Source organism: Tilletiopsis washingtonensis (assembly GCF_003144115.1).
Source record: "Tilletiopsis washingtonensis strain MCA 4186 unplaced genomic scaffold FA09scaffold_15, whole genome shotgun sequence".
NCBI classification, from domain to species: domain Eukaryota; kingdom Fungi; phylum Basidiomycota; class Exobasidiomycetes; order Entylomatales; genus Tilletiopsis; species Tilletiopsis washingtonensis.
Window position 1 is genome coordinate 235,411 of NW_020312012.1, and position 24,851 is coordinate 260,261.

At 68.9% G+C, this 24,851-nt stretch overlaps 10 protein-coding genes across 10 annotated transcripts; 3 read left to right on the forward strand and 7 right to left on the reverse strand.

Annotated features, from left to right (window-relative positions):
• Positions 1-95: 95 nt before the first annotated feature.
• On the reverse strand, positions 96-4,458 carry FA09DRAFT_361591 (beta-sandwich domain of Sec23/24). Its single transcript, XM_025745377.1, has 5 exons — positions 3,184-4,458; positions 1,386-3,128; positions 776-1,329; positions 521-722; positions 96-468 (listed from the first exon to the last, which is right to left on the reverse strand). The coding sequence occupies exons 1-5, from the start codon at positions 4,202-4,204 to the stop codon at positions 365-367; spliced, it is 3,624 nt and encodes a 1,207-aa protein (XP_025597141.1). The 5' UTR covers positions 4,205-4,458; the 3' UTR covers positions 96-364.
• FA09DRAFT_70200 (hypothetical protein) lies at positions 4,361-6,232 on the reverse strand. The gene has a single exon (XM_025745784.1). It carries the CDS (start codon positions 5,962-5,964, stop codon positions 4,609-4,611), a length of 1,356 nt encoding a protein of 451 aa, XP_025597142.1. The 5' UTR covers positions 5,965-6,232; the 3' UTR covers positions 4,361-4,608.
• A 152-nt stretch (positions 6,233-6,384) lies between these two features.
• FA09DRAFT_361592 (hypothetical protein) lies at positions 6,385-8,414 on the forward strand (the record flags this gene model as incomplete). The annotated part of the gene is made up of 5 exons (XM_025745378.1): positions 6,385-7,009; positions 7,086-7,171; positions 7,229-7,589; positions 7,640-8,125; positions 8,181-8,414. The coding sequence occupies exons 1-5, from the start codon at positions 6,500-6,502 to the stop codon at positions 8,412-8,414; spliced, it is 1,677 nt and encodes a 558-aa protein (XP_025597143.1). The 5' UTR covers positions 6,385-6,499.
• Positions 8,415-9,177: 763 nt separating this feature from the next.
• Positions 9,178-9,456, reverse strand: FA09DRAFT_291858 (hypothetical protein; the record flags this gene model as incomplete). The annotated part of the gene is made up of 1 exon (XM_025739994.1): positions 9,178-9,456. A coding segment is annotated over one exon (279 nt), but the record flags the coding sequence as incomplete, so codon positions are not given.
• Positions 9,457-14,081: 4,625 nt separating this feature from the next.
• Positions 14,082-14,529, reverse strand: FA09DRAFT_70488 (hypothetical protein). The gene has a single exon (XM_025745785.1). It carries the CDS (start codon positions 14,450-14,452, stop codon positions 14,147-14,149), a length of 306 nt encoding a protein of 101 aa, XP_025597145.1. The 5' UTR covers positions 14,453-14,529; the 3' UTR covers positions 14,082-14,146.
• Positions 14,530-16,378: 1,849 nt separating this feature from the next.
• On the reverse strand, positions 16,379-16,867 carry FA09DRAFT_299421 (hypothetical protein; the record flags this gene model as incomplete). The annotated part of the gene is made up of 1 exon (XM_025740283.1): positions 16,379-16,867. One exon carries the CDS (start codon positions 16,865-16,867, stop codon positions 16,379-16,381), a length of 489 nt encoding a protein of 162 aa, XP_025597146.1.
• FA09DRAFT_70536 (hypothetical protein) lies at positions 16,561-18,331 on the forward strand. The gene has a single exon (XM_025745787.1). It carries the CDS (start codon positions 16,957-16,959, stop codon positions 17,929-17,931), a length of 975 nt encoding a protein of 324 aa, XP_025597147.1. The 5' UTR covers positions 16,561-16,956; the 3' UTR covers positions 17,932-18,331.
• Positions 18,033-20,025, reverse strand: FA09DRAFT_70492 (hypothetical protein). The gene has a single exon (XM_025745786.1). It carries the CDS (start codon positions 19,799-19,801, stop codon positions 18,134-18,136), a length of 1,668 nt encoding a protein of 555 aa, XP_025597148.1. The 5' UTR covers positions 19,802-20,025; the 3' UTR covers positions 18,033-18,133.
• Positions 20,026-20,562: 537 nt separating this feature from the next.
• FA09DRAFT_299446 (Neutral/alkaline nonlysosomal ceramidase) lies at positions 20,563-23,289 on the forward strand (the record flags this gene model as incomplete). Its single annotated transcript, XM_025740286.1, has 9 exons — positions 20,563-20,641; positions 20,701-21,037; positions 21,089-21,443; positions 21,494-21,599; positions 21,655-22,461; positions 22,510-22,586; positions 22,642-22,785; positions 22,837-23,197; positions 23,249-23,289. 9 exons carry the CDS (start codon positions 20,563-20,565, stop codon positions 23,287-23,289), a joined length of 2,307 nt encoding a protein of 768 aa, XP_025597149.1.
• Positions 23,290-23,451: 162 nt separating this feature from the next.
• FA09DRAFT_320397 (hypothetical protein) lies at positions 23,452-24,818 on the reverse strand (the record flags this gene model as incomplete). Its single annotated transcript, XM_025740977.1, has 8 exons — positions 23,452-23,510; positions 23,570-23,615; positions 23,677-23,702; positions 23,757-24,088; positions 24,142-24,264; positions 24,319-24,404; positions 24,460-24,504; positions 24,564-24,818. 8 exons carry the CDS (start codon positions 24,816-24,818, stop codon positions 23,491-23,493), a joined length of 933 nt encoding a protein of 310 aa, XP_025597150.1. The 3' UTR covers positions 23,452-23,490.
• Between the last annotated feature and the right edge of the window lie 33 nt (positions 24,819-24,851).

The window sequence follows — 24,851 nt, forward strand, 5'->3', positions numbered from 1 at the left end:
TGCGTGCCGAGCTCCGCTGCAGCGGAGCAGCACGGCTCAGCGACGAGAGCATCTATCATCCGCCAGGGCGGCACTGCTGCTGCGCAGCGCAAGCGCCGCAGGCGAGATGGTGCAGTCCGCCGGCACAGGTCGCCGTGCCGTCTGGGCGAGCGCACGCTGGCGGAAAAGCTCGGCCGCACCGTCGGGCCGAGCACGACGCCGTGCAGCCGCACGGATACACAGCCCTGGGGCCGCCTATGCCTCCATCGCAACGACATCAGCAAGGCTTTCATGATGCATTGGGGACGTGGGAGCGAGGCAGGCCCGACAGTCGTGATCGTGAGCGCGGGGCGAGTCTATGTGTGCACACCTGCGGCCTGGACGCCTACCACCCGCGCCAGAGCGACGCCTTGTCTGCCTCGGTGGCGCCGCCGTTCGAGTTGCCCGAGGATGCGTTACCCGAGATTTCTGCCGTGATGATGCGGTGGACTGAGAGAGGATGTGAGAGTGGCTCGTGCTGCGCTGCGCCGGCGCGACTCACTGTGGCACAGGTGGTCGACGTACGACATGCCGTCGTTGTTTTGGTCCTCGACCAGCGAGTTGGCCAGCTCGACCTCCATGCCGTCGCGGTTCTGCCGTGCGATGAGCACCGGGAGCGACGGCTTGGCGCGCTGCGCAGCGAAGCTGTCGACGAGTGCGCGGACCTGGCGGGACAGGCGCGTCGGCAGCTTTGGCAGCTTGGTCTGCAGAGGTGGGTCAGCGCACCGCTCGGTGTGCGGCCTCCGTCGCGACTCACCATGCGCGAGTCGAGCTCGTCGAGCGAGTTGACGCCGTACAGGTCGTCGAGCAGCCGCGGGTTGACCTGTGCGCCGAGCCAGAGGATGCACATCTCGCCGTTCTCGACGAGGTAGGCGCCGTGCGGCTCCATGCGCAGGTAGCTCGGGCGCATGAGCGGCGGGCACTTGACGCGCGCGCCCTGCACCTCCGTCTTGTTGCCTCGCTCGTCGACGCGCTCGATCTTGATCGGCTCGCCGTCGTTCTCGGCCATGCAGTGCAGCGCGATCATGCGCGGGTACAGCATGGCCATCGTGGCGCCGGTGCCGAGGGCGCGCAGGTGGCGCATGTAGAACGTGCGCACGTCGCTCGTGACGCTGCCGCCCTTGACGGCCTTGGTCTTGTTGACCGCGAGCGAGTACAGCGGCAGCAGCTTGAAGCTCTCGGGCAGGATGAGCTGGCCCGGACTTGTCGACGAGGCGCAATTGCGCCGGTACGCCAGCAGGATCTTGACACACTTCTCCGTCAGGTAGTGGCGCACGTCGCGCAGCGGTTTGACGTGGGCCATGGAGATGACTGCGGCGGGTGGTCAGCTCGCCGTGGGCTGGTCGAAGCACCGGACTACTACTCACCCTCCTTCATGAAGTACGCGACCGTGCTGTCCATGTCGGCGTAGCGGAAGACGTTGCCGAGCAGGCTCGTGACGGGCACGGCGATGTTGTGGCAGCGCACGCGGCGCTCGCCAGACGCCGTCGTGTACAGGATCGCACACTGGAAGTGTGCTTCTTGCTTCTCGTCGAGCTTGCCCTCGTGCTTGACGAGCGCCGCGACGGCCTTGTCGGCGTCGATGTTGGCGAGCTCGAGGTCGGTCGTATTGCGCTGGAAGAAGTTGCCAAAGTGCTCGGTGACGTGCAGGCCGTTGGAGCAGCGGATGCGCATCGTCGAGTTGTAGCCCGACTCGCGCAGGATGGCGCGCCGGATCTGCGCGTCGAGCTTGTCGCCGTCGCGCACGGGGTCGAAGCGCGGGTGGAAGTACAGCTCGCCGCCGGTGATGCCGCTGAGCGTGCCGATCGTGGCGACGTCGATGTACTGGCTCGGGAAGAAGAAGATGTTGAAGCCGATGCCGGCGTCGACGCACTCCTCGGCCACGCCGCGGTACCAACCGTCCTGCGCCGCAAAGAGCGTCTTCTCCTTGTCGGTGCCGTACAGCTTCGTGTCCTCGCGGTGCTTGAGCGAGCCTGGGCCGATAGTCGGGATCGTGGAGAGGAACACGTTCGCCTGACCGCCGATCGTGCTCAGCGTCGCCTGCACGCCGCGCACCACTGCGCCGAGCGCCGCCTCCGAGGCCGTGTTGTCGGCAAAGAGGCTCGGGATGTTGTCGAGCAGGCCCTCAACGACACTGCGCGACTCCCACGGGTCGGCGAGCAGGCCTTCGCTGATCGGCACGAAGGGGTCGTCTATGTCGGCGACGACGAGCATCTGCGCCGTCTCGAGCTCGGGCAGGAGGTTGTAGAAGTGCAGCGAGCGGTCAAAGGTGAGGATGGCCACGCGGCTGCCGTGCGGCAGGCCGAAGCCGGGCCCAGTGACGGGTTCCTCTTGCGAGCCTGGCGCACCCGCGTCTGCGCCATTCTCCTTCTTCTCCTCACCCTCGCGCGGGCCGTAGATGGTCTCGCGGATGCCCTCGACGCATGCCTTGAGGCTGCCGGAGCGCACCGCCGAGAAGCTGACGTCGATGGCGAAGAAGTACGTCATCGGCCGCGGCGCGCGCACAGTGGTGCGGCCCTGGCCGACGTTGAGCGTGCTGCTCAGCGCCTCGCTGGCCGCCTTGGTTGCGGCGCGCGCGGCCTGCCCGCTCTGGCCCGTCAGGCCCATCGTGGTGCCGTTGAACTCCTCGCCGTTTGCCGTGTCCGACGGAGCGAGCTTGGCCGTCTCGGTGAGCGTGAGCGCTGGGGCAACAGGCAGCAAGAGGCTGGCTGGCGGCGCGGACTGGATGGCCCAGTACTCCTTCGGCACGCGGAACTCGACCGTGCCCTTGCTGAGCTCCGGACGGTCGTCGAAGTCGACGCGGCGGCCGCCCATGTCGAGGTGGCAGAAGTAGTCCGCGGCGACGTCTGTGGCCGTGCCGCAGAGGTTGCACACCCACTTCTGGCCGCCCTCGACGAAGATGGCCCAAGGGTTGATGTACGCGCGGCAGCGCTTGCAGCGCGGCGGTCCGCTCGGGCCGCACTCCACGACCGGCACCGGCGCCTCATCCAGGCGCTGCTGCGCGAACGGCTGCACGATGAGCGCGATGGGCAGCTGCGACGTGTTGGCGAGCTCGTCCGTGGCCGGCAGGCTGTACGTCGTGAGCCGCATGTGCTTCGGCGAGCAGTTGCCTGCGGAGCGAAGGGTGAGCAGCGGGCCTTGCAGGATGAGCACAGCCCAACGCACCCTGGTCGATGGCGCCAAAGTCCGTCGTGCTCAGCGGCAGGCCGCCACGGCCGCACGTGGCGAACCACTCGCGGTCGAAGAACTCCTGGTCGGCGTCCTGCGCCTCGACGGGGCTGGGGATCTGGTCCGGGTCGATCTTGGAGCGCGGGCCCGGGAAGCGCTGGCCAGCCTGGTGCGGCGGCTGGCTGATGCCCTGGGCGAAGTTGGGGTTGGGTCCGAGACCCGGCGTGTGCGGACCCGGCGGGCCAGGCGTCAGCGGCATGCTCTGCGCGAACGCGCCGCCAGGCGCGCCAGGCGCATGCAGCTGTCCACGCTGGCCCTCGGCCGCCATGCGCTGCTGGTTGGCCGCGGCCTGAGCCGGCGAGAGGACGTTGCGCTGGCCCGGCATCTGGTCAAGCGCGGCATCCGCCTGGCCAGCCATCTGAGACTCGTAGCCCGCCACGCGAGCGGCAGCCTCGTTCTGCCACGCGGCCTGCGGGCCCGGCTGCTGCCCGTAGCCCTGCTGCACAGGCTCGTCTTGCTGATGGTACGCACGCGCGCTGCGCTTCGTCTTTGCGGGCTGCATCTCTCCGGCGTTTGGCGCGCCGCCGGCATCCAGATTCATGCCGCCCATCTGCGCAGCGAGCTGCTGCTGCTGTTGCGGATGCATCTGCTGATGCTGCTGCTGCATCTGTGGGTGCATCTGCTGTGGCTGCTGCTGCTGCTGCTGCTGCTGCGGCATCATGGGCCGGGCCTGGCCCTGCGGCCCACTGGGCTGGCCGGGCGGCATCGGCGGACGCCCACCGAGCTGCTGCGGCATTGGCGGCATGCCAGGCGCTGGGCTGACGCGGCCGCCCTGGCCCGGCGGACCAGGCGTGAGGCTGCCGGCACGCGGCGGTGCCTGCCCCGGCTGCAGTGGGCGCGGACCGCCGCCTGGCGCCATCATACCTGGCTGTCCAGGCATGCCCGGCTGGCCGGGTGGAGGCATAGGTCGGCCTTGCGGGAACGGGCCGGTGCTGCCTGGCCGCGGCATGCCTTGCATATGCGGTGCCAGGCCTTGCGGCGGCGCTGGCGAGAGAGCACGCCCTTGCGGCGCACCTGGCGGTCCTGGCGGACGTGCTGTGAGCAGAATCACAGTCAGCAAGGGCGGACGGACATGCAGCACGAGAGGGCCGTTTCCAGCTATAGCTTCGCTTGCATTTGCCCGCGCGCGTGCTTCATCCGGACTGTCCGCCAGTCCCCGACCGCTGAGCGAAACTCACCCTGGAGACCGGATGGATTCTGCTGGAACGGCGGACGTGCGCCGAGCGGCCCTCCTTGGGGCGGACCTGGCTGGCCGGGCTGCTGCGCGTACTGCTGCGGCGGCTGGCCGTATCCCTGCTGCGGCCCTCCCTGGCCGGGCGGCGGCTGAGGCGAGGCCATAGCTGCTAGATGTGGATGCTGTGCTCAAAGGCACAGGTCGCTGGACGCGTCAGACGCGAGCTCGATGGGCGCCTGCAGAACGAGGCAGGGCAGAGGCGCAAAGTCGGACGGCGTCGTCGCGTGTGCTGCGAGAAGCGGAGCGACGGCACGGCCACGGTAGCGCAGGACGCGACGCGGAGGAGAGCGGCCCTGGGCAAAGGTGGATGGCACGCGGCGAGGCGCGGCGGGTGCCGAGAGGAGCTGCGAGTGCGCAGAGATGCGTGCTGCCAGAGCCGCAGACGAGGGCGGCGCAGCGCGAGGCTGCTGCTGCGAGAGGACGCGGCGGTGAGCGAGCGGCGGCGTGGAGGTGCTGCCGCTGGTGCTGCGCAGTGCAGGCTGCACGGGCGAGTCGAGCAGCTGGAGCGAGGCGCGGCGGACCGTCGGCGGCGAGACGTAGCAGCTGCTGTCGCTCGGCGAGGCGGTGCACGAGGCAGCGCGCGACGTCGACGAGATGCTCGAGTAGCGGCGCGGTGCGGCTCCGGCGCTGCGGCTGTCGAGCGCGAGGTGCTCGGCGGCGAAGGCGGCAGTGGGCAGGGCGGCGCTGCTGCTGCGTCCGTGCGGGCGGAAGAAGGCGCTGCTGGTGGGCGAGAAGGAGGCGGCGGCCGCGGCGTGCTCGATGTCGAAGTCAGCGGGTGCGTCGAAGGAGAAGGCGCGGAACTGCGCAAAGATGGCGGCGGGCGGCGCAGCGAGGAACGGCGCAGCAGGCGACGACTCGAAGGGCGACGGCGGCGGATGCGAGCTCGTGGTGGATGGCGAGGAAGAAGCACCGAGGATGCAGGGCGACGAGGCGAGACGCGCACGCGGCACACGCGCCGCGGCGGCGGCTGGCGCGGATGATGCTGCGCCCACGCCCGGCTGGCTGCGGCGCACGGCCGGCACGCACAAGGGCAGCAGCGCCGGGGCGGCGAGGGCGAGGGGCTCAGCGGCGCGGCACGCCGGCTGTGCCATCACGCGGCGCAGCGCTCGTCTGATGCTGCGTGGCAGGCGTGGCGCGGGGCTGTGGCGCACGGCTGACGTGGCGCTTGCCTGGCCTGAAAGCAGCGCTGTGGGGTGCAGCAGTCGACTTGGTTGCGGCAGAGAGGCTCGAGAGAGGGAGAGAACGAGTTGCAGGACGGCAGCAGGCCCGATGCACTCTTCCTTTTGAGCATCCGCGGCGCTCAGTGACTGTCCTGCTGGGCGGTGCGGGCCGCTGATCCTGTGATGGGGGGGCCGGGAGCGGGCATGCGCGGCGCACCGCACCGCACCGCACCGGCGCTCGCAACGCTCGCTGCCGCCGGCAGCAGCGGCCAGCGTGCAGCAGCTGGCGACTCTTGTCCAGCGGTGCAGTGCGAGGCTGAGCATGGAGAGGCCGGCGCCGTTGCTGCTGCGTTGCTTGTAGGCCGAGCAGCGACGGCCTGCGCGGCCGTCGGATGCGGTGGCTGCCTTTGCGCGGGCTCGCGTAGGGGTCCAGCCGCGCCGCGCGTGTCTCTCACCCCACGCACACGACGGCTCAGGAGCATCTCATCCCAGAAGCTAGCAGCCTCTGCTCTCTGCCGGCCACTTGGTCCGACTGCCCCACTCCTGATCAGTAAGAGGTGCGACATCCAGCCGCGGTGGATGCCCGCTCTGAGCGGCTCGTGTTACTCCGGCTGGGGCTCGGGGCGCAGTCGAGGCGGTGGCTGTGCGACGCGCGCGCTGCCCGCGCCGCGTGTGCCAAGACGGCTCTCGCGGCCGCGTCATCCGTGCGCGCTGCGCATGTGACGCTCGCTATCGCCGACGGTCGCTCTTGCCTCCTCTCCACATCCACCCCGCACATCTGCTCACACACAGCGTCCGGCATTGCACCGTCGTCGCAGCTGAGCGCCGTGCGATCCGTCTGCGCCTCGGCCGCCGCCGCATGGAGCTCTCGCTCTCGGCTGCGCACCTCCACACCCGGGCCGCACGCAGCCCCGCTCACGCTGCTGGCGACGCGGCCGGCCGCAGCGCCATGGCCGAGTCCAGCTCGCCAAGGACACACACTGCTCCCTCTGCGCCGTCGCTGCAGCCAGCGTCCTCACATCCGCTAGGCTCAGGCAGCCGGGCCGGGAGCAGCGCCGGCGACTCGGGCCTCGCTCCGCCAGGCGGCGAGTCGCGCGCACCGCTCTCGCTCGACCTCTCGCACCTGCTCGCAGCCTCTGAGCCTCCTGCCGCAAGCCACAGCGCGCCCAGAATTCCTGGCGCTGCAGCTCCAGCAGGTGCTGCGCAGCCAGCAGAGCCGCCCGCCTTACCCGCACAGCTGCCGGGCGACGAGAATGAGGCGCTGCGGGTGCGCGGCAACATGCTGCGCCAGTCGTGGGAGGCCGTCAAGGAGCTGGGCAACGGGCGCAAGTCTGTGTTGATTATCCGCGCTGCCCTCGCACTCGCGCAGGTGAGTCGATCGGGCTGAGCACGAGGACGAGCGAGAGACCGCGACGCTCGGCGGCTGACTGCTCGTGCCTCAACAGATCGTTCTCGGCATCGTAGTCGTAGCCATGCCTGATTCGCTGGGCAACTCTGTTGGCAGAGACGGCGGCATCTGCGATCCAGAAGGGTAAGTGCTGCGCATCTTCGCAGCTTTCCCTCTGCTCAGGCGTGCTCTTATTCGCAGCATGTTCGTCTTCATCCTGCTGCACACGCTGCGCGTCCTCGCATCGCTGCCGCTCGACATGTACCTCTCACTCTCTCCGCACCGCACGCCGCAAGCACGGCGACAGCGCAGTGCCGAAGCGCGACTGGAGCGGGAGCGCAACCGGCGTGTCGGCACAGAGCAGCTGGACGCCAAGGCGGCGCGCCTCTCCGACCTGCTCGGCTTCGTCCACTGCATCCTCTTCGTCGTGGGCAACTACACGGTCTGGACGTCGCTCGAATGCGCGCGCCGTCCGGCGGACAGTGTGCCGCTCTGGTGGGCCAGTCTGGCCATGATCGCCATCTCGTATGTCATCATCGTCGAGGTCGCGCTGCTCGTCTGGGTGAGTCTGCCGCGCCGCCGCAGCCCTGCTCTAGCTGACGTGCACCGCAGCTGGTCGTCTTCTTCTTGCCGCTGCTCCTCGTGGTGCTGCGCGCTCTCGGGCTCAGCGATCGTCTGCCAGTGGCAGGCATCCGGCCCGAGACGAGCAAGATCGAGCAGTCGGAGATCGACAAGGCGACGCAGCTGGTGCACTTCACCCCCGCCGAGGCGCCCATCGTGCCGGCGGCACCGCGCTCGAGCGGCGAGATCTTGCGCAGCACGATCGAGGAGCCACCAGCGGCGCCGAGCGACGTCGATGTCGTGGCCATTCACATGCCGCTGCCGCTCTCGCGTGCACAGAGCGTCGCGACAAATGCGGAAGCGCAGGCATCGAGTGCGGCAGTCACGCCCACGCCGACCAAGCCCGCTCGCGCACGAGGTGGTGGTCTGGCCCGTCTCTTTGGCCGGCGTCGAGCCGCACGGCAGGCCGCAGGTGTCACACAAGCCGACAGCGAGGCTGGCGCATCTGCAGGAGCGTTCAAGTACCCACTATACCCCGTGAGTTGCGCTGAGCACGCGCACGATGCCTCTGCTCACACTTGTCTCTCCTCAGATCGAGGCGCACCGCGCCACCTGCCCGATCTGTCTTACCGACTACGAGCCGCCGGACGCCGGCGCGCCCGAGACGGCCGAGGTGCTGCGCAGGATGCCGTGCGGCCACGTGCTGCACAAGGAGTGCGTCGATCCGTGGCTGAGCAGCGTCAGCGGCCGCTGTCCCGTCTGTCAGGAGCCGCTTGTGCGCGCCACGGCGGCGCCGCCGCCCGCGCAAGGACCCGACGCGGCCTGAAGGCGTGCTGATCCTGAGCTGCGCAATACACACATGTCATCGTGATGTAAGCCTGAGCTGGACCCACAAGCTAAGCTTGCGTGCGCGGCAGAGAGCTGCAGATTGAGAGCAGCAAGGTCAGCGTGAGCAGGATCACGCCCGATCGCGCCGCCGCCGCCCCATCGTTGCGGGCCGTCCGCCGCGCTGCTCGCTAGGGCTCCAGTGTCACACGCGAGATGATGATAGTGCAGTCTGATTCCAGGTGGAGCTGCAGCAGGGCGCAGCTAAGTGTCCGATGGCATGCTAAGTAGCCGAAGGCGCGCGCGCGTGGCACGCCCAGAGGCACGAAGGCGAAGTGGGTGGTGTAGGTGGTATGAATCCGGTGATGAGAGAGGCGTGCGTGGTCTGCGGCGACGGGACTGGCTGCGAGCGCGTGGAGACAACAAGATGCTGTGCACGGCAGTCAGGCGAGCAGACCCGTGCGCGGAGTGAGAGTGGGAGGCGTGATGGAGATGATGTGTCTGAGAGCCGAGCATGGAGAGTGAAGACACGTCGATGGTGTGCGGCAAGTGAGTGGAAATGAGCCGAGCGCGGGAGATCATGTGGAGTCGTCGGGATGGCCTTGGAGCACCGGAGAACGCAGAGCGGGACGAGCGCCAGAGGGCGCAGATACACGAGGATATCAGATCCGGGTCGCCATCGCGGTGGCCGTGGGGTATTGCAGCTGCTGCTGGGAGTCCTGCGACGGCAGCGCCGGCGCACGGTGGCCGGGCGGCGCAGAGCCGCGCCGAGGCACGAGCACCGTGAGCTTCTGGCCGTCGAACGACGCCGTCGTCTTCTTGAGGTCGGCGTCGTGGCTGAAGGTGACGCGGCGCTCCACGTGCCCGCCGCCCTCGTCGTACGAGTCCGCAACGATGACGAGCTGGCGGTGATGCTTCGTGGCGAGCGTGATGGCATCGAGACTGAAGCCGGGCAGCGACATGACGAGTGTGTAGCGCTCGGTCGACGTGTCGATGTTCAGATTGGTCTCCGGCGGCGCGGGCCGCTGGTCGAGCACCGGCAGCGAAGGCGGCGACAGAGGCGAGATGCTGTACGGCGACGGCGCGTGCTGCGACAGACTGCGCGAGAGCTGCTCGGGCTTGGGCGGCAGCGGCAGCGGCGCAGGTGCGCCCACGAGCGACGCCGGGCTGCTCGAGGCGCCAGGAATGCTCGGGAAGGCACGCATCTCGCCCGTGGCAGCGCGCGCCAGGTGCGAGGTGGTGCGCGTCGTCGTCGTGGTCGTCGTGGTGGTCGTCGTGGTGACCAGGCCGGACTGCATCGTCTCCTGAGTCGTCTGCGTGCTCGTGCCATCGGAAGTGGCCGCCTGTGCGTTGAGACCGCCGCGCAGGCCTTCAGAGAGCATGCGGCTCAAGGCTTCCTCGTCGACTGCCTCGCCGACAGGCGGAGCCACGCCGGAAAGGCTGCGGCTGCACGGCCAGTTCTCGCGCTCCTCGGCGTCCTTCATCACGCCCGACGCACGGAAGCTCGACGTGCGCCGCGCAGACGAGTCGCGAGCGACCATCTCGAGCGCGGCGCGGTCGAGGTTCGTCGTGGGCGCACGGAAGAGGGCAGCACCGTTGTTGACCATTGGCGACGGCGGGTGGATGAAGGGCGAGTGATGGCCCATCATGTCCGACGGCCCGTGGCCCGTGCTGTGCGTGCTGCTGGCGCTCGAGATCACCGGGTTGCCGCCGCTGTTTGTGCGGCCGAGCTGTCCACGCACGCCCTCGCGAGCACGGTCGTACGTGGAAAAGGATGCATGGCGACGGGCCACAGCAGTCGGAGACTCGGCGAGCTCGGACCCGTAGCCGCTGCGATCCAGAATGCCGAACGCACCACGGCTGCCGCTGGGCACCTCGGCGAGGACCGATGAGCTCGACGGCGCGGGGCCAGACAGCGCACGGCTACTCGAGGCGGCGTCGCCTTCGGGAAGCAGCGACCGCCATGACTCGCGGTCCGGCCAGCTCGGGCTTGTAGCGACACGCGTCGTGCTGCCAGAGCCAGGGAGAGCAGACGTCGGGCCCGGCAATGAGAAGCACGACAGCTGGCTAGCCTGGCTGCTGGTTGAGAGACGTCGCGAGTCCGAGCCACTCGGCCCCCAGCCGCTGCCAATGGATTCGCGCTTGACGCGATTGTCACCCACAGAGTGGCCGGAGCTGCTTCCACCAAAGGCCTCGCCAGTCTGGCTGTTCGTGGCGCGCGGGCTGCTGAGACTGGTCGCGCTAGTTCCGTCGTGCGCAATGAAGAACGGGTCGTGCTCGGGCAGCAGCGACCGCCACGAGTCGGGACTGGCGATGGGCGCGAGTGTGGCCGAGGTGGCAGACGACGTGCGTGCGCGCCCTGAGGCGCCATCTGCGCCGGCAAAGAACGACGACGAGCCCGAGGCAACGCTCTCGGCGTCGATGCTCTCGGCAGGCGAGCTCAGTCCAGACGTCGGAGGAATGCTCAGCCGCGTGAGGCTGGGCGATGCGTCGGCCGACCGTGACTGGCGGGAGCTCGGCCGTCGCGTGGCGGACGCTGGCAGCGTCGGACGCTTGAACGCCGCATCGCCCTCGCGTGACACAGCAGGCGAACGACGCGCTGCACTGTCAAGCGGATCTGCCGGCTGGTTGGCGGGCGTCTGCGAGGCGCTCGAGCTGGTGCTTGCCGACGGTGGTGGCGAAGGGCGTGCAGTGGTGTCGGTCTGGTTGCTGGCCACGCGGGTGGGCATGGGCCGGGCGCGCAGTGTGGGATGCCGATGCACGTTGGACGACGGCCCGGCGGTGCTGGTGTAGTCCGAGGCGTCGCTGCCGCTGCTCACCGCCCAGTCGCGGGTCCGCGAGCCGCAGTCGGGCGTCAAGATCTCACTGCCGACGCTGCTCTCCGTGGATGACGTCGACAGACGCGGCACCTCCTCATCAATGGCGGCGTCCAGGGGACGTCGAGAGGCGTAAGCTGCGAGCGCAGCCGTCGACGGGCTGGCGGCAGGCGGAGAGAGCGAGGCCGACACGGCCCGCAGTGCGTCTTTGGTCACGTCGTGACCGTCCGTCGACGTGGACGCAGCACCCAGATTTGCGTAGACCGCAGCCTGGTGCAGGCGCTGCAAGGACGCGTGGTCCAGTGGCGCCACGTCGGGCGATGCACTTGCCACTGGAGTGCGCTCGGACTTGGCCTCGTGGGGTTGGTATGCGCGGATGGCCTCGGGCCGGTGCATGTGCGACATGCGCGCCGGCGCCTGATCCGACGCCACCTGCTTCGCGGGCTCGCGATACGAAGCCGCAGAGGAAGCGAGCGTGGAGGAGGTGCTTTGATGCGAGTCGCTGGAGGTCGGCTCGGAGAGCAGCGAGCTGTGTGACGCAGACTCCGAGCTGCCGCTGCCGCGCGAGCCGACACGGCTCATGGTGTTCGCGGCAATGGTGGGCTGGAGAGGTAGAGCAGAGCGGTAGGGATGGTGTGGTTGAGGCTGAAGGAAGGCGTGTGAGCACGGGAGCAGGGAGTGCGAGGACTGGTGTCGGCGGGCGTGGCGCGCCAGCGCAGCACAGCATCGGGCCCAGCTGTCTGCTGAGCCGAAGCGCCGTGTGGGTTCATCCGAGCAGTGGCTCGTCATGATCTCTGTAGCGGTGCCTGCGTGGACGCGCAAGCGAGAGCGGTGGCGCAGCGCGTCGGCGAATCACCTCGGCCGCGCGCGCGCCACGGCGTTCCGCGAGCCTTGGCCGCGCGCGGCAACACGGCGAATTGCGTACGGCCGCGACGGCGCCGTCATGCTCCAGGGGACCCGAGGGGCCCGCCTGAGGCAGTGCCGGACGGGCCGCACCCGAGGGTCTCGTGTCACTGGGCGTCCGTCGCACTCACCGTGTCAGCAGGGCGGTGCAGCGCGAGCGGCGGCGGCGGCGCCGGGAGCACAGCGGCGCAGAGGCGTGTGCAGCGCGCGCTCGTGCCTGCTGCTGCGCGGAGCCAGCGGGTGCGCAAAGATGGTCGGCGTCGTCGTCGTCGTCGAGCAGCACGGGGCGAGCTCGCGACTGGGCCGCTCGAGCGTACCACGGACGGCCAGGCTTGTGGAGCGCCGGCTGGCTGACAGGCGCCGTCGATGCACGCGCGCCGATGGATGCGGGCGCAACGGTCGAGGGGCGCGCTACCGGTGCAGCAGCGCGAGCGGGCAGGTGGAGTGGAGACGTGGAGAAGCAGCACACGGCAGGGAGAGGAGCAGCAACGGAGCACGGGCGAGGCGACAAGGAGCGGCAGTGGAGATGGAGACACAGCAGGCTGCAGATGGACGAGAGGCAAGAGCGGCGGTCGCGAGGGGGGGGCTGGCTGCTGGGTGCTGGGCCGGGCGCCGGCGGCGGCGGCGTAGGCGGCGGCGCAGGCGGCGGCAGCCTCACAGCGTGGGCGTCGCGCAGCGCAGGCGGCGAGGCGACGACACACACGGCTCGCTCCGGCATCAGAGCTGCAGGCGCCGCCGCAGTGGCGCCGCAGCCTCGGTGCCTGCGCTGAGGCGTACCCGAGGCAGCTGCGCAGAGGGGCGGCGTGTAGCACAGTGCGGAGGTGCCGGACCGCGGCAGCGTAGCAGAGGAGCGCAGCCGGGCGCATGCTCTGGCCGGCCGCCCGCCCACGGAGCCCATCGCAGCACCCAGGTGCGGCTGCGCTGCTGCCCGCATTCGCCAAATGACGTCTGGGTGCGCGGCGCTGCTCCTGTGCGGCGCCGCGGCGCGCCGGCTGCTGCCTCGCCGCATGCCGGCCAGAGCGCAGTGTGTCAGCTGGCCCTCGGCTCGCAGCGCATCGCCCCTCTCGGTGCTTGGGCAGCTCGCCACGAGTGCTCGCACGGCGGCACGGCTAAACGCTCGTCGTGCTGCTCCGTTGCCCCAGCACCAGACGCTCCTCTGCTGCCGTGCTGCGCTGCGCCTCTCCTTCTCCCGCGTCCGGATCTTGCCCACGGCGCGCCTCGTGCGCACCCGCCCTCGCAGGCGGCACAGCGCTGACGTGCCGCAGCGCCGCAGCATCAGCACCAGCCGTCGTCATCTCGCGCCGGCGCGCGGTTGCTGCTGCTGCGCCTTGCGCTCGGGCGCAACGCAACCCGAGGGTTCAGCGCAGAGGCCGCTGCTCCCGTGCCCGCCACCGGTGGGTGCCGCATCTCAGGCTGCGATGTTGCGCCGCCTGGCAGCCGCAGCAGCGCAGCGCAGCCGAACAGCCCCAGCGATTGCGTCCTGCGCTGGAGAGGCGCGCGTTCTCCCCTCCAGCTCTTGCACGGCACGCTGCCTCGTGCTCGGTGGAGCTTCGCTTCGCCTTGCTTTGCTGGCCCGTCGGGTGTCAGAGGGCTGGCTCCCCGCGCGCGAGCGAGATGCGGCAGGGTCCAGCGTCGCAGCGGGCAGCGAGGCCCCAACGCAGACGCGCGCTCGCAGGCTCCCAGCACGGCGCCGTGGCGCTCGCAAGCACGCATACGGGTCCAGCGCGAGCCGCACGCTCAGGCCGCTCCTGCCCGGCGCAGCCAGCATCAGCCGGAGCAGCACGGCGAGCCACGCTGCTGCTGCCTGCGACGGGCTGCGCTGCGACGCTGCGACGTTGCACCTGTGCTGTGCTGCAGCACCATGCTCCGCCAGCAACGCGCTGAGGCGAGAGTTCGGCTGACATGCTCTGCGACGCAGTATCCCGCAGCCATCCTGCGCCCTGCCGCGGCGTCGGGGTGCTTGCGAGCTCGGCTCGTCGCGGACTTGGGCTGCGGCAGCAGCTGCCTGCTGTTCTCAGCGCTCAGGCACCCTCGGAATAACGCAAGCCACACTGACTCCGCACCACAGCCAGGGCAGCGCCAGAGCCCAGCGCATGGCTCGCGCCTCGGTACCCCAGCTCCCAGGCGCGACGCTTCCGTCAGCAGCACGGCTGGGAGCCCGGCGCTGCAACGTAACCCACAGCCGGGCGGTCCCGCAGAAGAGCAAGCAGAGGCGCATCTCGTCTGGTCTCTGGCGCGCCGTGGGGGTGCAGCATGCCGCCCTGCTGTCACGGCGACGGCGTTGCGGCCGTGGCGTCGGATGCAGCGGGATCCGGAGCATGGCACTGCGGAGGACAAGCGGAGTGCAGAGGGGCACGGAATTCGGCGCTCACAGCGCCCAGGCATCGCTGCCGCACGCAGGCGCTGAGGCGCGGCAGCCCCAGCGAGGTGCGCACGCGCCGCAGCCGGCGTGTCACGACGCCGGGCGTGGGCCCAGGCCGCGCCAGACGGCAATCTCGCCCGCGGGTCCCCGCACATCGTGCTCGACATTCGACAGCGCGACGACATCGGCAACCCACATTGCTTGTTGATGCCGCAGGAGCAGCAGCGAGCTTGAGCAAAGAGTGGCATGCTGCGGCCGGAATGCTCCGCAGCGTGGGCACCTCTCGCGTCTGGAGGCTGGCGATGCGGACGTGTCGCAGCGGCAAGACGGCACCGGCCTTCAAGCCGGCTGCAGCGCCGGGCCCATGCGCTCCGCTGCGCCCGAGAAGCCGGCTCGCAGCGCCGCTCGTAACCTCCTCGTCTCCGCCCTCCGTGCCGCGGTGCCGGAGCGGACCCCTCATTCGCCCTCGCTGGGGTGCGGCGGCTGAGGCGGGCGGCCTCTTCGTACCGCAGCGCCGCCTCAAGCCGCATCTCCGGCGCTCTCGCTCACCGCGCTCCACACTTGCACTGGGCCGCCGAAGCTGCCTGCATATCTGATGAGCTCATGCGGAGCAGTTGAGTCGGAGGGAGCACATGCGGCTCGAGCGGCCGACCAAGTCGGTCACCGTGCGACGGGAACGGCGCATGCTGCGGCCGATGCGCAGAGACGACGGACGCATCGCCAGACTGGGCTTGGTGGCTTCAGCTGACCACGGTCATCGCCACGGAGCACAGGGGGTTTAAGAGCTCAGCTTCGGCGGTCACGCATCTGCGGATCCGCTGAGTCGCCCTCGTATCGGGCGCATGGATGCTGCGAGCAGGCGGTTAAGACGAAGTCGCTCCGCTGCGGGCCTCTGCTCGAGCCTTAGATTGTACTCAGGCAACACTAGACCCATGAAACGGAGGACCGTAGCACGGTGTCTTGATCCGAGAGAATGAGGGCCACATTGTGGGGCGCTCAGCTGCTTGCGGACACCTCCGATGCCATGGGCCACTGCACTAATTCGGCATGGTGCGCCAGCATCGACGTGTGCAGTGCTGCGGCAACTGCAGCAACGAGCCAGAATCCTACGCTCCATTTAGGAGTCAATATAGCTGCTCGACGAAGCATCAAAGAGCCAGCTAAAGCGCACGAGGCGTGGCGGATCGAGCGGGAGCAGACTTGAAGCGGGCTCGCGCGCGCGTGTCCGGCGCTGCTGCCTGGGTGCTGTCGCGGCTGGCGTCGCGCGCAGCCGTTGGTGGGTGTCGTGCGCGCTCAGGGGTCAAAGTCGTCGCACCAGCGCAGACGCACCGTTCAGCTCGCTGTGGGCAAGCGTGTCGCTCAACGGCCGCGGAACTCGCACGAGCGGACGATGCATCGTCACTCTGGCGACACGATCGGACCGCTCGGCCCCCGGGTGCACGCAGATGCGTCCGTGCCCGCAGGTCGATGACGCACCAAGCCGGCAGCAGACACTACACACGACGGGAAAGAAAGGGCGCCTAAGATTGCAGCCGCGGCACGCGAAGGGCGGGGGCGCAGAGGTGGAAGGGGAGTAGTAGGGCGTTCCCAACTGTGGTCGCAGTGTGCGCCGGGGGGAGAGGCAGCGACGTGTCCGGGGGAGCGTGGAGCGTGGGCAAGGGCTGGGTAGGTCAGGTCATGGCGGCGGCGAGCGTGAGATTAAGGTGCCTGTGGCGGGGCAGGATGGAACGAGAAGGAGAGAGGGAAGGTCAAAGGAGCGACGAGGGTGACGTATGTGGGCCGGAGCGGTGCGCGCAGCGCGAGAGAAGGCTGGAGGAGCAGAAGGGTCAGCGAATGCGACTACGACCACAGCAGACGGCACGACTCACAACAAAGCGCAGCTGCCTAGCCGGACTTCCAGAAGTTGGCGCCCTCGATGACGCCCTCGTCGAGCGGCGCGAGCTTCTTGAAGGCGCCCTTGGAGAGGTCGAAGGAGTTGTGGGCGCAGCCGGCGCAGTAGTCGACGACCTTAACCGTCACCTGGCGGCCGTTGTGCTCGATGGTGATGTGGTCGCCGCACTTGGCGTAGCCGGCGCCCTTGACGACGGCCGCGATCATGTCTCCGTCGTCGGGGCGCGGGCCGCCGCACGCCGGGTCGTCGAGCTGGTGGCCCGAGTAGTAGGTGAGGCGCTGTGCCGTCGAGCCCTTCTTGGCCGCCGCCTTGTTGGCGCCCTTCTTGGCGCTGCGGTGCTTGGCCTTGGAGTGGTGCGCACGCGGCAGCATGGCGCCGGCGGGCTCGTCGCGCGCCGCGAGGGCGCTGCCGCTCGTGGCCGCCTCGGCAGAGACGCACGCCGCGGCAAAGAGCGCCGCGAGAGAGAAGAGGGCGAAGCGCATGGTGCGGGTGCGAGGTGGTGGGATGTGGGTGCCAGGGAGCGGCGCTGTGTGGTGTCGAGGCGTGACTTGTGTGCGAGCAGGCAGTGGGGATGAGAGGCGAGCTTGGGAGGGATTGGTGGAGCGGACGACAGAGGAGGCGGGCACTCCGCACGGCGGGAAGACGTCTGCGAGGTGCTCGCTGCGTGTGTGTGCGTGTGTGGTGCGGCATCGGCCCCTCTCCGCATCGGCAAAGCGGCCGGCAGCCGGCGGCGCGCTGCTGCCCTTTCGGGACGACGCGCAACGGTCGGCGCTCCGGCAGCAGATACACACGCGGCCTGCTGCCCGCACCGCGCCGCGCCCTCTGGCCTCGTCACATCAAGTCAGCCGCAGCGAGGTGCATCACGCCGTCTGCTGCACCTGCCTCATCGCCTCGGGCGCCCAACTCTGACTCTCGCTGGCGCCGCGTGCCTGACGCCTGCTCGACGTGCTGCGGGCGAGGAGGGTGCAGGCGCATGCACGACGCAGCGCATCGCTGGCGGAGCGCCCGCCGCCCGCTCGACGCGTTCTGCCGTTCTAGCGTGCTGCAGGCCGCCGGCGGGTGTGCCGCGAGCCGGCGGCTCGTGGTGTGGCGCACCCAAGCGCGCAGATGCGCACACCGCTGGCGTGCCTGCCGCGCGCCGCCGCACGCACCTCCGCCGCGCTGCCGCTGCGGGCGAATGATCGCCGCGAGCGATGGAGCTCATCACCCGCCCGACGGCCGCCCTCGCTCGGCCGCCTCGTCGTCACTCCAACATCTCTGCTCCGCTGCGTCCACGCGGCGTCTCCAGCGGCGCTGCTCGGGCCCCGCTGCGGCAGAGGCGCCGCGGCCGCTGCTCCGTCAAAGAAGTCTTTTGCCGCGATGCGGACAGCAACGAGCAGCCTCGGTCCGCTCGAGTGTGACAGCGCAACGGCAGAGGGGCAGCCGTATGGCGTATGTGCTGTGCTGTCAGCGAGCAGCCGAGCGGCTTGGTCGCATTCAGCAAGCCTCTCTCCTATCGCAGGGAGCCCGGCAACGTGTTCGGGGCCCGATCAGGACCCTGAAATAGCGGCTGATGAGGGCGCAGGAGACGCTCATCAGTGCGCCGCCGGCTGCACACCGGCCTCCGAGGGGCGTCACAGCAATCGCAGGCCAGATTCAGACTCGATTGAGCTCGCCCTCTGGCACATTTCGGGCTCGTTCGTATGAGCCGCGAGGTACATGGGAGCGTGCCGCAACGACGCGCCTGGGCCGAAGAATGGCGCTCGTTCTCAGAAGCCACGGCACGGCTTCTTCTTCTTGAACGGAGGAGGGCGTGGCGGGCGTGCGCGGACGGGCGACTCGCTCGCCTCGCTTTCCGATCGTGACGAGGCATGCGTTGAGGGAGGCAGGGACAGACGTTGTGGCCGTTGAGGAGCGCGAGGGGCTGAAGCACTTGCGCGCCGGACTCCCGAGGAGGAAGAAGCCCCTGAGCCGGTCGCCGGCCCTGGCTGCGGAGGCGAGCCGCCTCTTCGAGCTCGTCGTCGCGGTCCCGGCTGATCGCTGGCGTCGCTGTCCGACCTTGGACGCTTCACGCGGATCTCTGCGGCAGAGGCGGCACCGCGGCTGCTTGTATGCGGCGCTTCGTCATCGGACGACGAAGATGACGACGAGGATGATGAGCTGGAAGAGCCCGATGATGAAGACGCAGATGCCTCATCGCCCTCGCGCGCTGCGGTTGGCTGCGCCTCCTCCTCCTCATCTTGCGCTTGCGCCTTCGCTTCAGCCTCGCGAGCGCGTCGCTGCGCGCGGTACTCTCGAGACCTGGCCTTGCGCTTCTTGCGAACCTCCAACTTGTCGAGCACCCAGTCGCGCGCATTCCTGCTTCGTCTCACGGCCTCGTCGACGTCGATGCCCGGATCCAAGAGCTTGGCGGACGTCGAGGCGACGAGCAGCGGCACCGTGTCGCCGAGCTTTCGCCTCATGTTCGGAGTGCGGCCCTTGATCTTGGCGAGCTTGACCCGCGCGAAGAACGGGTCGCAGAGCAGCGCCTCGTCCTGCTGTGCACGCGTACGCGGCGGCGCAAGCACGGCAGTCGGCTCGACGAAGGCACGCATGTTCAGCGCTGACCATGTCGTGCCTGGCCGCTGCGGCTGGCCCGGATCGGGATCCAGCACGCCAGCCTCAGCTCGTACAGCGGCGACTGCCTCGCTCGTCGCGCCGGCGATGGGCAGCGCATGCAGCATCCGCTCCTCAGTCAGCGGCTGCGGGCGCTTGCCGAGCGGCGGAGCGAGCGCGACGCTGAGACGATGCAGTGCCACGTGAGAGTGCAGTGCGGCCGCGAGCACGCCAGGAGATGGATCTCGCGGCGAGGGCGAGCGACGGCGCTGTGCAGCCGACGCTGAGGCAGAGGACGACGCTGAGCTCGAGCTTGAGCTGCTCGAGGATGACGACGACGACGACGACGACGACGACGACGACGAAGTGGCATCGGACCCAGCCTCATCGTCATGTGCATCGAAGCTGCGCGTCATCAGGCGACCAATCAGCGCCTCTTGCCGCTCATGGAGCAAGCGCTCCTTCTTGCTGCGCTCGTTGCTCGCCGCGACCTCGTCGAAGGTGCTCCACTGCGCATGCTCGTCGCCGGTGGGCCACGCCTTCTTGCGTGTGATCGTGGTCTGCGTCATGCGTGGTGCCAGCGGAGCCGGTCCAGCGAGCTCGCGCAGCAGCACCTCCTCCCAGTCGAGCTCTGCGCCTGCTGCCTGCCCATTCTTGTTAGCTGCAGCGAGCGGCAGCAGCGCGCGATAGCCGGCGATGGCATGCTTGTCGCGCGCAGGCGGCCGTGTGCGCCGGCGAGGCGGAAGCAGCGCAGCAGCCGTTGCCGAAGAAGAAGCCCGCGCTGATGACGACGAGGCGACGGGCGGCGGCGACGGCGACAGGTCGCTGTGTGAGGATGCCATCGTGGGCGAAGCGAAGGGCGCTTGATGGCGGGGCGCAGATCACCGCTGCATCGAGCACGTGCAGACGCCTGCAGACCAGCTGGCGAAGCGCGAGCGAGTGGATGAGCAGGGACGGCGCTGAGCGCACGTCAAGGCCTGAGCTTGAGCTTGTGTCTCGAGCGCTTGAGGGATGACGGGTGTGGGAAGCAAGCGCGAAGGCGCGCCGGCCTTGCTTTTGCTTGGCGTGGCTCTCGTGCATGCGCAGCAGCGAGGCGCAGCGGGCCGAGCGCGGCGCCGGGCCTTCAGGGTGCGGTGCGGGGTGCTTGGCGTCCCGCTGCCTCGGCCTCTCCACCACGACCTCCTCCCGCACCTGCATCTCTGCCTCCTCCAAGATCCGGCTCGACTAGCTGGACCCATGCGCAGCGTGCACCGTCTTGCCTAGCCACCGCGGCGACCCCGCGCCCTCCGCGCCCCCCACACCTCCACCCGCCATGATTGTGCCCGGCTACACGCCGCTGCCCACATCCGAGCCCGGCCTCTACGCCGACAAGCCCGAGGCCGCCGAGCTCGGCGACGAGAAGCCGCAGCAGAGCACCGCCTGCGACGGCGATGCCGCAGATGCGCGCGAGGAGCGCCGCTTCCGCCTGGCGCTGCGCTCGCTCAAGGCGCTCGTGGCGTCGCTCCTCGTGCTGCTCGGCTTTGCGCTGGCGTGCTGCGCCCTCGACCCCGACGCCGCCCGCGCATGGATGCCGGCGCCGCTCGGCATGCTGATGGCTGGCGCCATGAGCCCGCCGTGTGCCGAAGCCAGCGCAGCGAGCACGGGCAGCATTGCGTTTGGCCTGGGCATTGCCGACATCACCGGTGAGTCGCTGTGTCCGCCTCTGCTGCGACTGCTCTGTGAGCTCATCGCTCGCACACAGGCCCTATCGTCGAGACGAACATGATGGGCTATGCTGCGCTGCCGCAAACGAACACCGGCCTGGCATACCGCTCTCGCTCGCGCGCATTTATCGTCGGTGCGCCCTCCTCGCCCTTCTCACTCAAGTCGCGGCTTCCGCGGGCTCTGCGGCGCCGCACAGTGCACCCAAAGGGCGGAGACAAGGACCCAAACGACGGACAGCAGGACCGCTGGGTCTTCGTCAACTCGGACCTGTGCATGGGCGACACTGCGATCCGCCGCGCAGTCGTGGAGCGCCTGCGCGAGGAGCTGCCCGACGTGTACGGCGAGCGCAACTTTGGCTGGAGCGGCACGCACAGGTGAGTCGTGTCCGGCTGCCCGACGATCATGCGAATGCTGACCTCGCGCAGCCACTCTGGACCCGGCGGCTTCATCAATGCACTCGTCGTGCAGACGTCGTCAAAGGGCATCGTCCAGCAGAACTTCGACGCCATCGTCGAGGGCACGGTGCTCTCCATCCTCCGCGCGCACAGCGACTTCGAGAGCCGCGCAGCGCGCGTCACAGCTGGCGAGAAGGCTAGCCTGCACTTCGGCAACGCAACGGTGCGCGAGGCGCACATCAACCGCAGCAAGTACTCGTACCTGCAGAACCCAGAGGAAGAGCGCGAGCGCTACGACTCGGACCAGGACGACGAATTTGCCGCCGTGCGCTTCCAGGACGGCGACCAGAAGAAGGGCCTGCTGAGCTGGTATGCCGTGCACGGAGTGAGTGGCCTCTCGCACTGCCTTGTGTGCATCAGCTGACATCGCCGCAGACGAGCCTGTACGAGAACAACACACTCACGAGCGGCGACAACAAGGGCCTGGCGGCTATCATGGTCGAGCAGGCCGTCGAGCCCGAGTCGCTGCCCGGCAAGACCTGTGAGACTTGCCATCCCGCGGCTGATGCTTTCCGGACTGACGCAGCCCCTTGCAGCCTTCATCGCAGGCATGGCTCAGGGGTCCGTCGGCGACACGACGCCCAACACCGGCGGAGCGTGGTGCGACTCGGGCGAGACGTGCGACTTTCAGCACAGCACATGCGCCAATCCGAAGGGCAAGGAGCGTGTGCAGACGTGCCACGGCCGCGGCCCGACGTGGGGCAAAGACGAGCTGCTGGCGCAGAGTCCCACGGGCGGCTGGGACTGGAGCGGCAACGAAGTGACGGCCAAGTACCAGGCCGACGCGGCACTGGACATCCTCGGCCGTGCGGACGGCGACCTCATCCCCATCGAGGGCGAGGTGCGCAGCGTCAAGTGGAACGTGGCGATGGGCGCGGGCTTCCAGTTCGCGCTCGACAACGGCACGGTCGTCACGACGTGCCCAGCCGCGCTCGGCTACGGCTTTGCTGGCGGCACCACCGACGGCCCGGGCGCCTTTGACTTCAGCCAGGGCACGAACGACACCGACTCGCACAACCCGTTCTGGGACGTCGTGCGCACGGCCATCAAGGCGCCGTCGGCCCATCAGATCGACTGCCAGTCGCCGAAGCGTGTCCTGCTCTCGATCGGCGAGCAGCACTACCCCTACGACTGGGGGCCAGGCGGCCCCGACGGCATCGTCGAGACGCAGATCCTGCGCGCAGGCAACCTGTTCCTGCTCGTCGTGCCCGGCGAGTTCACGACGATGGCCGGCCGGCGCATCAAGGAGCGCGCGGCGAAGAAGATTGCCGAGCTCGGACTGCTGCCGAAGGGCCAGGCGCCAATCGTCGTGCTGAGCGGGCCTGCGAACACGTACTCGCACTGTGAGTGCCGCGTTGCTCCTGCTCATGCCGCAAGCTGACCCGTTGCAGACATCACCACCATCGAGGAGTACTCGGCACAGCGGTACGAGGGCGGAAGCACCGTCTTTGGCCCGCACACGCTCGACGTACGTCGCCGCCGGCTCGTACCTGCTGCCTTGTCCTGACGTTCCGCTCCCGCAGGCGTACATTTACATCTACACGAACATCCTGCTGCCTGCCCTGCGCACCGACGACGCAGCACAGCTCATCCCGCCGGGCCGCCTTGCGCCCTCGAACGTCGACAAGGCCTTCCATCTCGGCGAGACGAAGGTGGTGTACGACAGCGTGAGTGGAGCGAGAAGGTGTGCCACATCGGCTCTGACGTCTTCCCTTCAGCCCGGCGGACTGCGCAAGAACTTCGGCGACGTCATCACCCAGCCCGAGCCTCGCTACTCGCTCTCGGAGTCGCCCGCCGGCGCCAACGTAACGGTTGCGTTCATCGGCGCGAACCCGCGCAACGACCTGCGCCTCGAGGGCACGTATCTCGAGGTGCAGGTGCGCGAGGACGACGGCAGCTGGCGCGTCGTGCGCACCGACGGCCATGCCAGCACGCTGCTGCGCTGGACGCTGACGAGCAAGACGGTCGGCTCGAGCCAGACCGACATTGCCTGGCTCATCGAGCCGGACACGCCGCCGGGCACGTACCGCATCGTGTACCGCGGCAACCACAAGCAGCCCGTCACTGGACGCATCTATGGTGAGCGTCTAAGCGAGGCGATCCTTGACCACCGCTGACATGCGCCTGCAGAGTTTGAGGGCACCTCGAACGAGTTCGAAGTGGCCGCGTGATCACGCAAGCCCGTAGACCGCTCTCGCACACCCCTTCCCGACCCGCATCTTCTGCTGTACCATATCGCTTCTCTGGGCATACAATCATCTCACGCTCTGGATGTGCATCTCTCACATTGCCAAGCGACAGCGTCCCTGGCGCGGTCTCGCACTGCAGGCGAGCCTGTGCGCTGGGACGGCCTGCACTTTTGTTGCGCTGGCTCAGAAGATGAAGGGGAACACTGAGAGGCACGGTCAGCTGGCGCAAGGAGAGCATCAGGAGCGGAGACAGGCGACTCACTGGCCTTGCGGCCGCGCGGGTAGTCCTTGAACTCCTTGCGGTACTTCTGCAGCGAGGAAGAGAAGGCATCAGCTGTGGCCAGACGCAGTTCAAGTCCCGCGACGCACCTTGTGCTTGCCCAGTGCCCAGATGGCTGAGGAGACCGGCGTCAGCACACAGCGACGTCCGTCAGTCAACCGACACGCACCCATCTGGCCCGTAGAGACAGCAGCAAACAGCGCCGATGCGGGGCTGAGCGTGAGCGCCGTGTATGCGGTCCACGCGAGGAACTCGTAGAAGTAATTGGCACACGAGACGAAGTCGAAGAGGCCGCCGCGCGGGATGTTGCGCTCGCGCGTGCCCGGCGGCCGCAGGTTGCGCAGCTTGATGTGGGCCCAGGCGTTGCCGGCCTCAGCGAGCGCCCAGACGGCCGTGCAGCCGATCAGGAAGGCGTCCGAGTCCTGCACCGTGCCCTTGAGTGCGGAGGCCGAGAGAGACGGGATGTTGATGGCGCCGGAAAGCAGAACGCCAGACAGGATCCTGGGAGGACACATCAGCAGCAGTCTCGGCGGCGTAACGTCAAGGAGACGTACCAGTAGTGCGTCGAGTTCTTGAAGATGTTGAAGAGGGGCATCGTGCCGTTCGAGAAGCGGTGGACGAAGACAGTCTCGACCTCGCGCTTGAGGTAGTGCAGCACGACGAGTGCGAGTGCGAGCCTGATGCAGGCATCAGCCGTGGCAAGATCGAGGTCCAAGCCGCGCCGGACTCACTTCTGCATGCGCGAGTGCTCAAACTGGCCCCAGATGCGCGGTGCGAGCCAGAACATCAGGGGGTTGATCACGAGCGGGCCAGCGTACTGATGTGCACCATGTGAGCAGCAGTGGAAGCGCTTCAGATCGTTCGACACTCACCTCGGTGAGGAAGACGGTGCGCCAGGCAACCTGCGGTCCGAGGTCCTGGAGCGCCGGACCCGTCAGCACACCGCGCGCCGCAGCAGATGCGCGCGGCCACGCACCTTGACGTAGAGCGTGTCGCCGTCCTTGACGCCCTGCTGCTGCAGCGCCTTGTCGTCGTCGAGTAGCGGCTTCTTGTCGTCGCTGGTGATGCGCTGGCGCTCGGGCGTGAGGCCGACGTGGCGCTTGTGGATGGCGCGCTTGAGCTCGGCGAGCGACGCGCTGCCCGAGGCCAGCTCGATGACCATGGGATAGGCGGACGAGGTGGCCTTGTTCTTGCGCGCCACGCGCGAGGCGACGGTGACGGTGAATGGCATGGCTGCGGCGTGGTTGTGGTTGCGAGGCAGGGT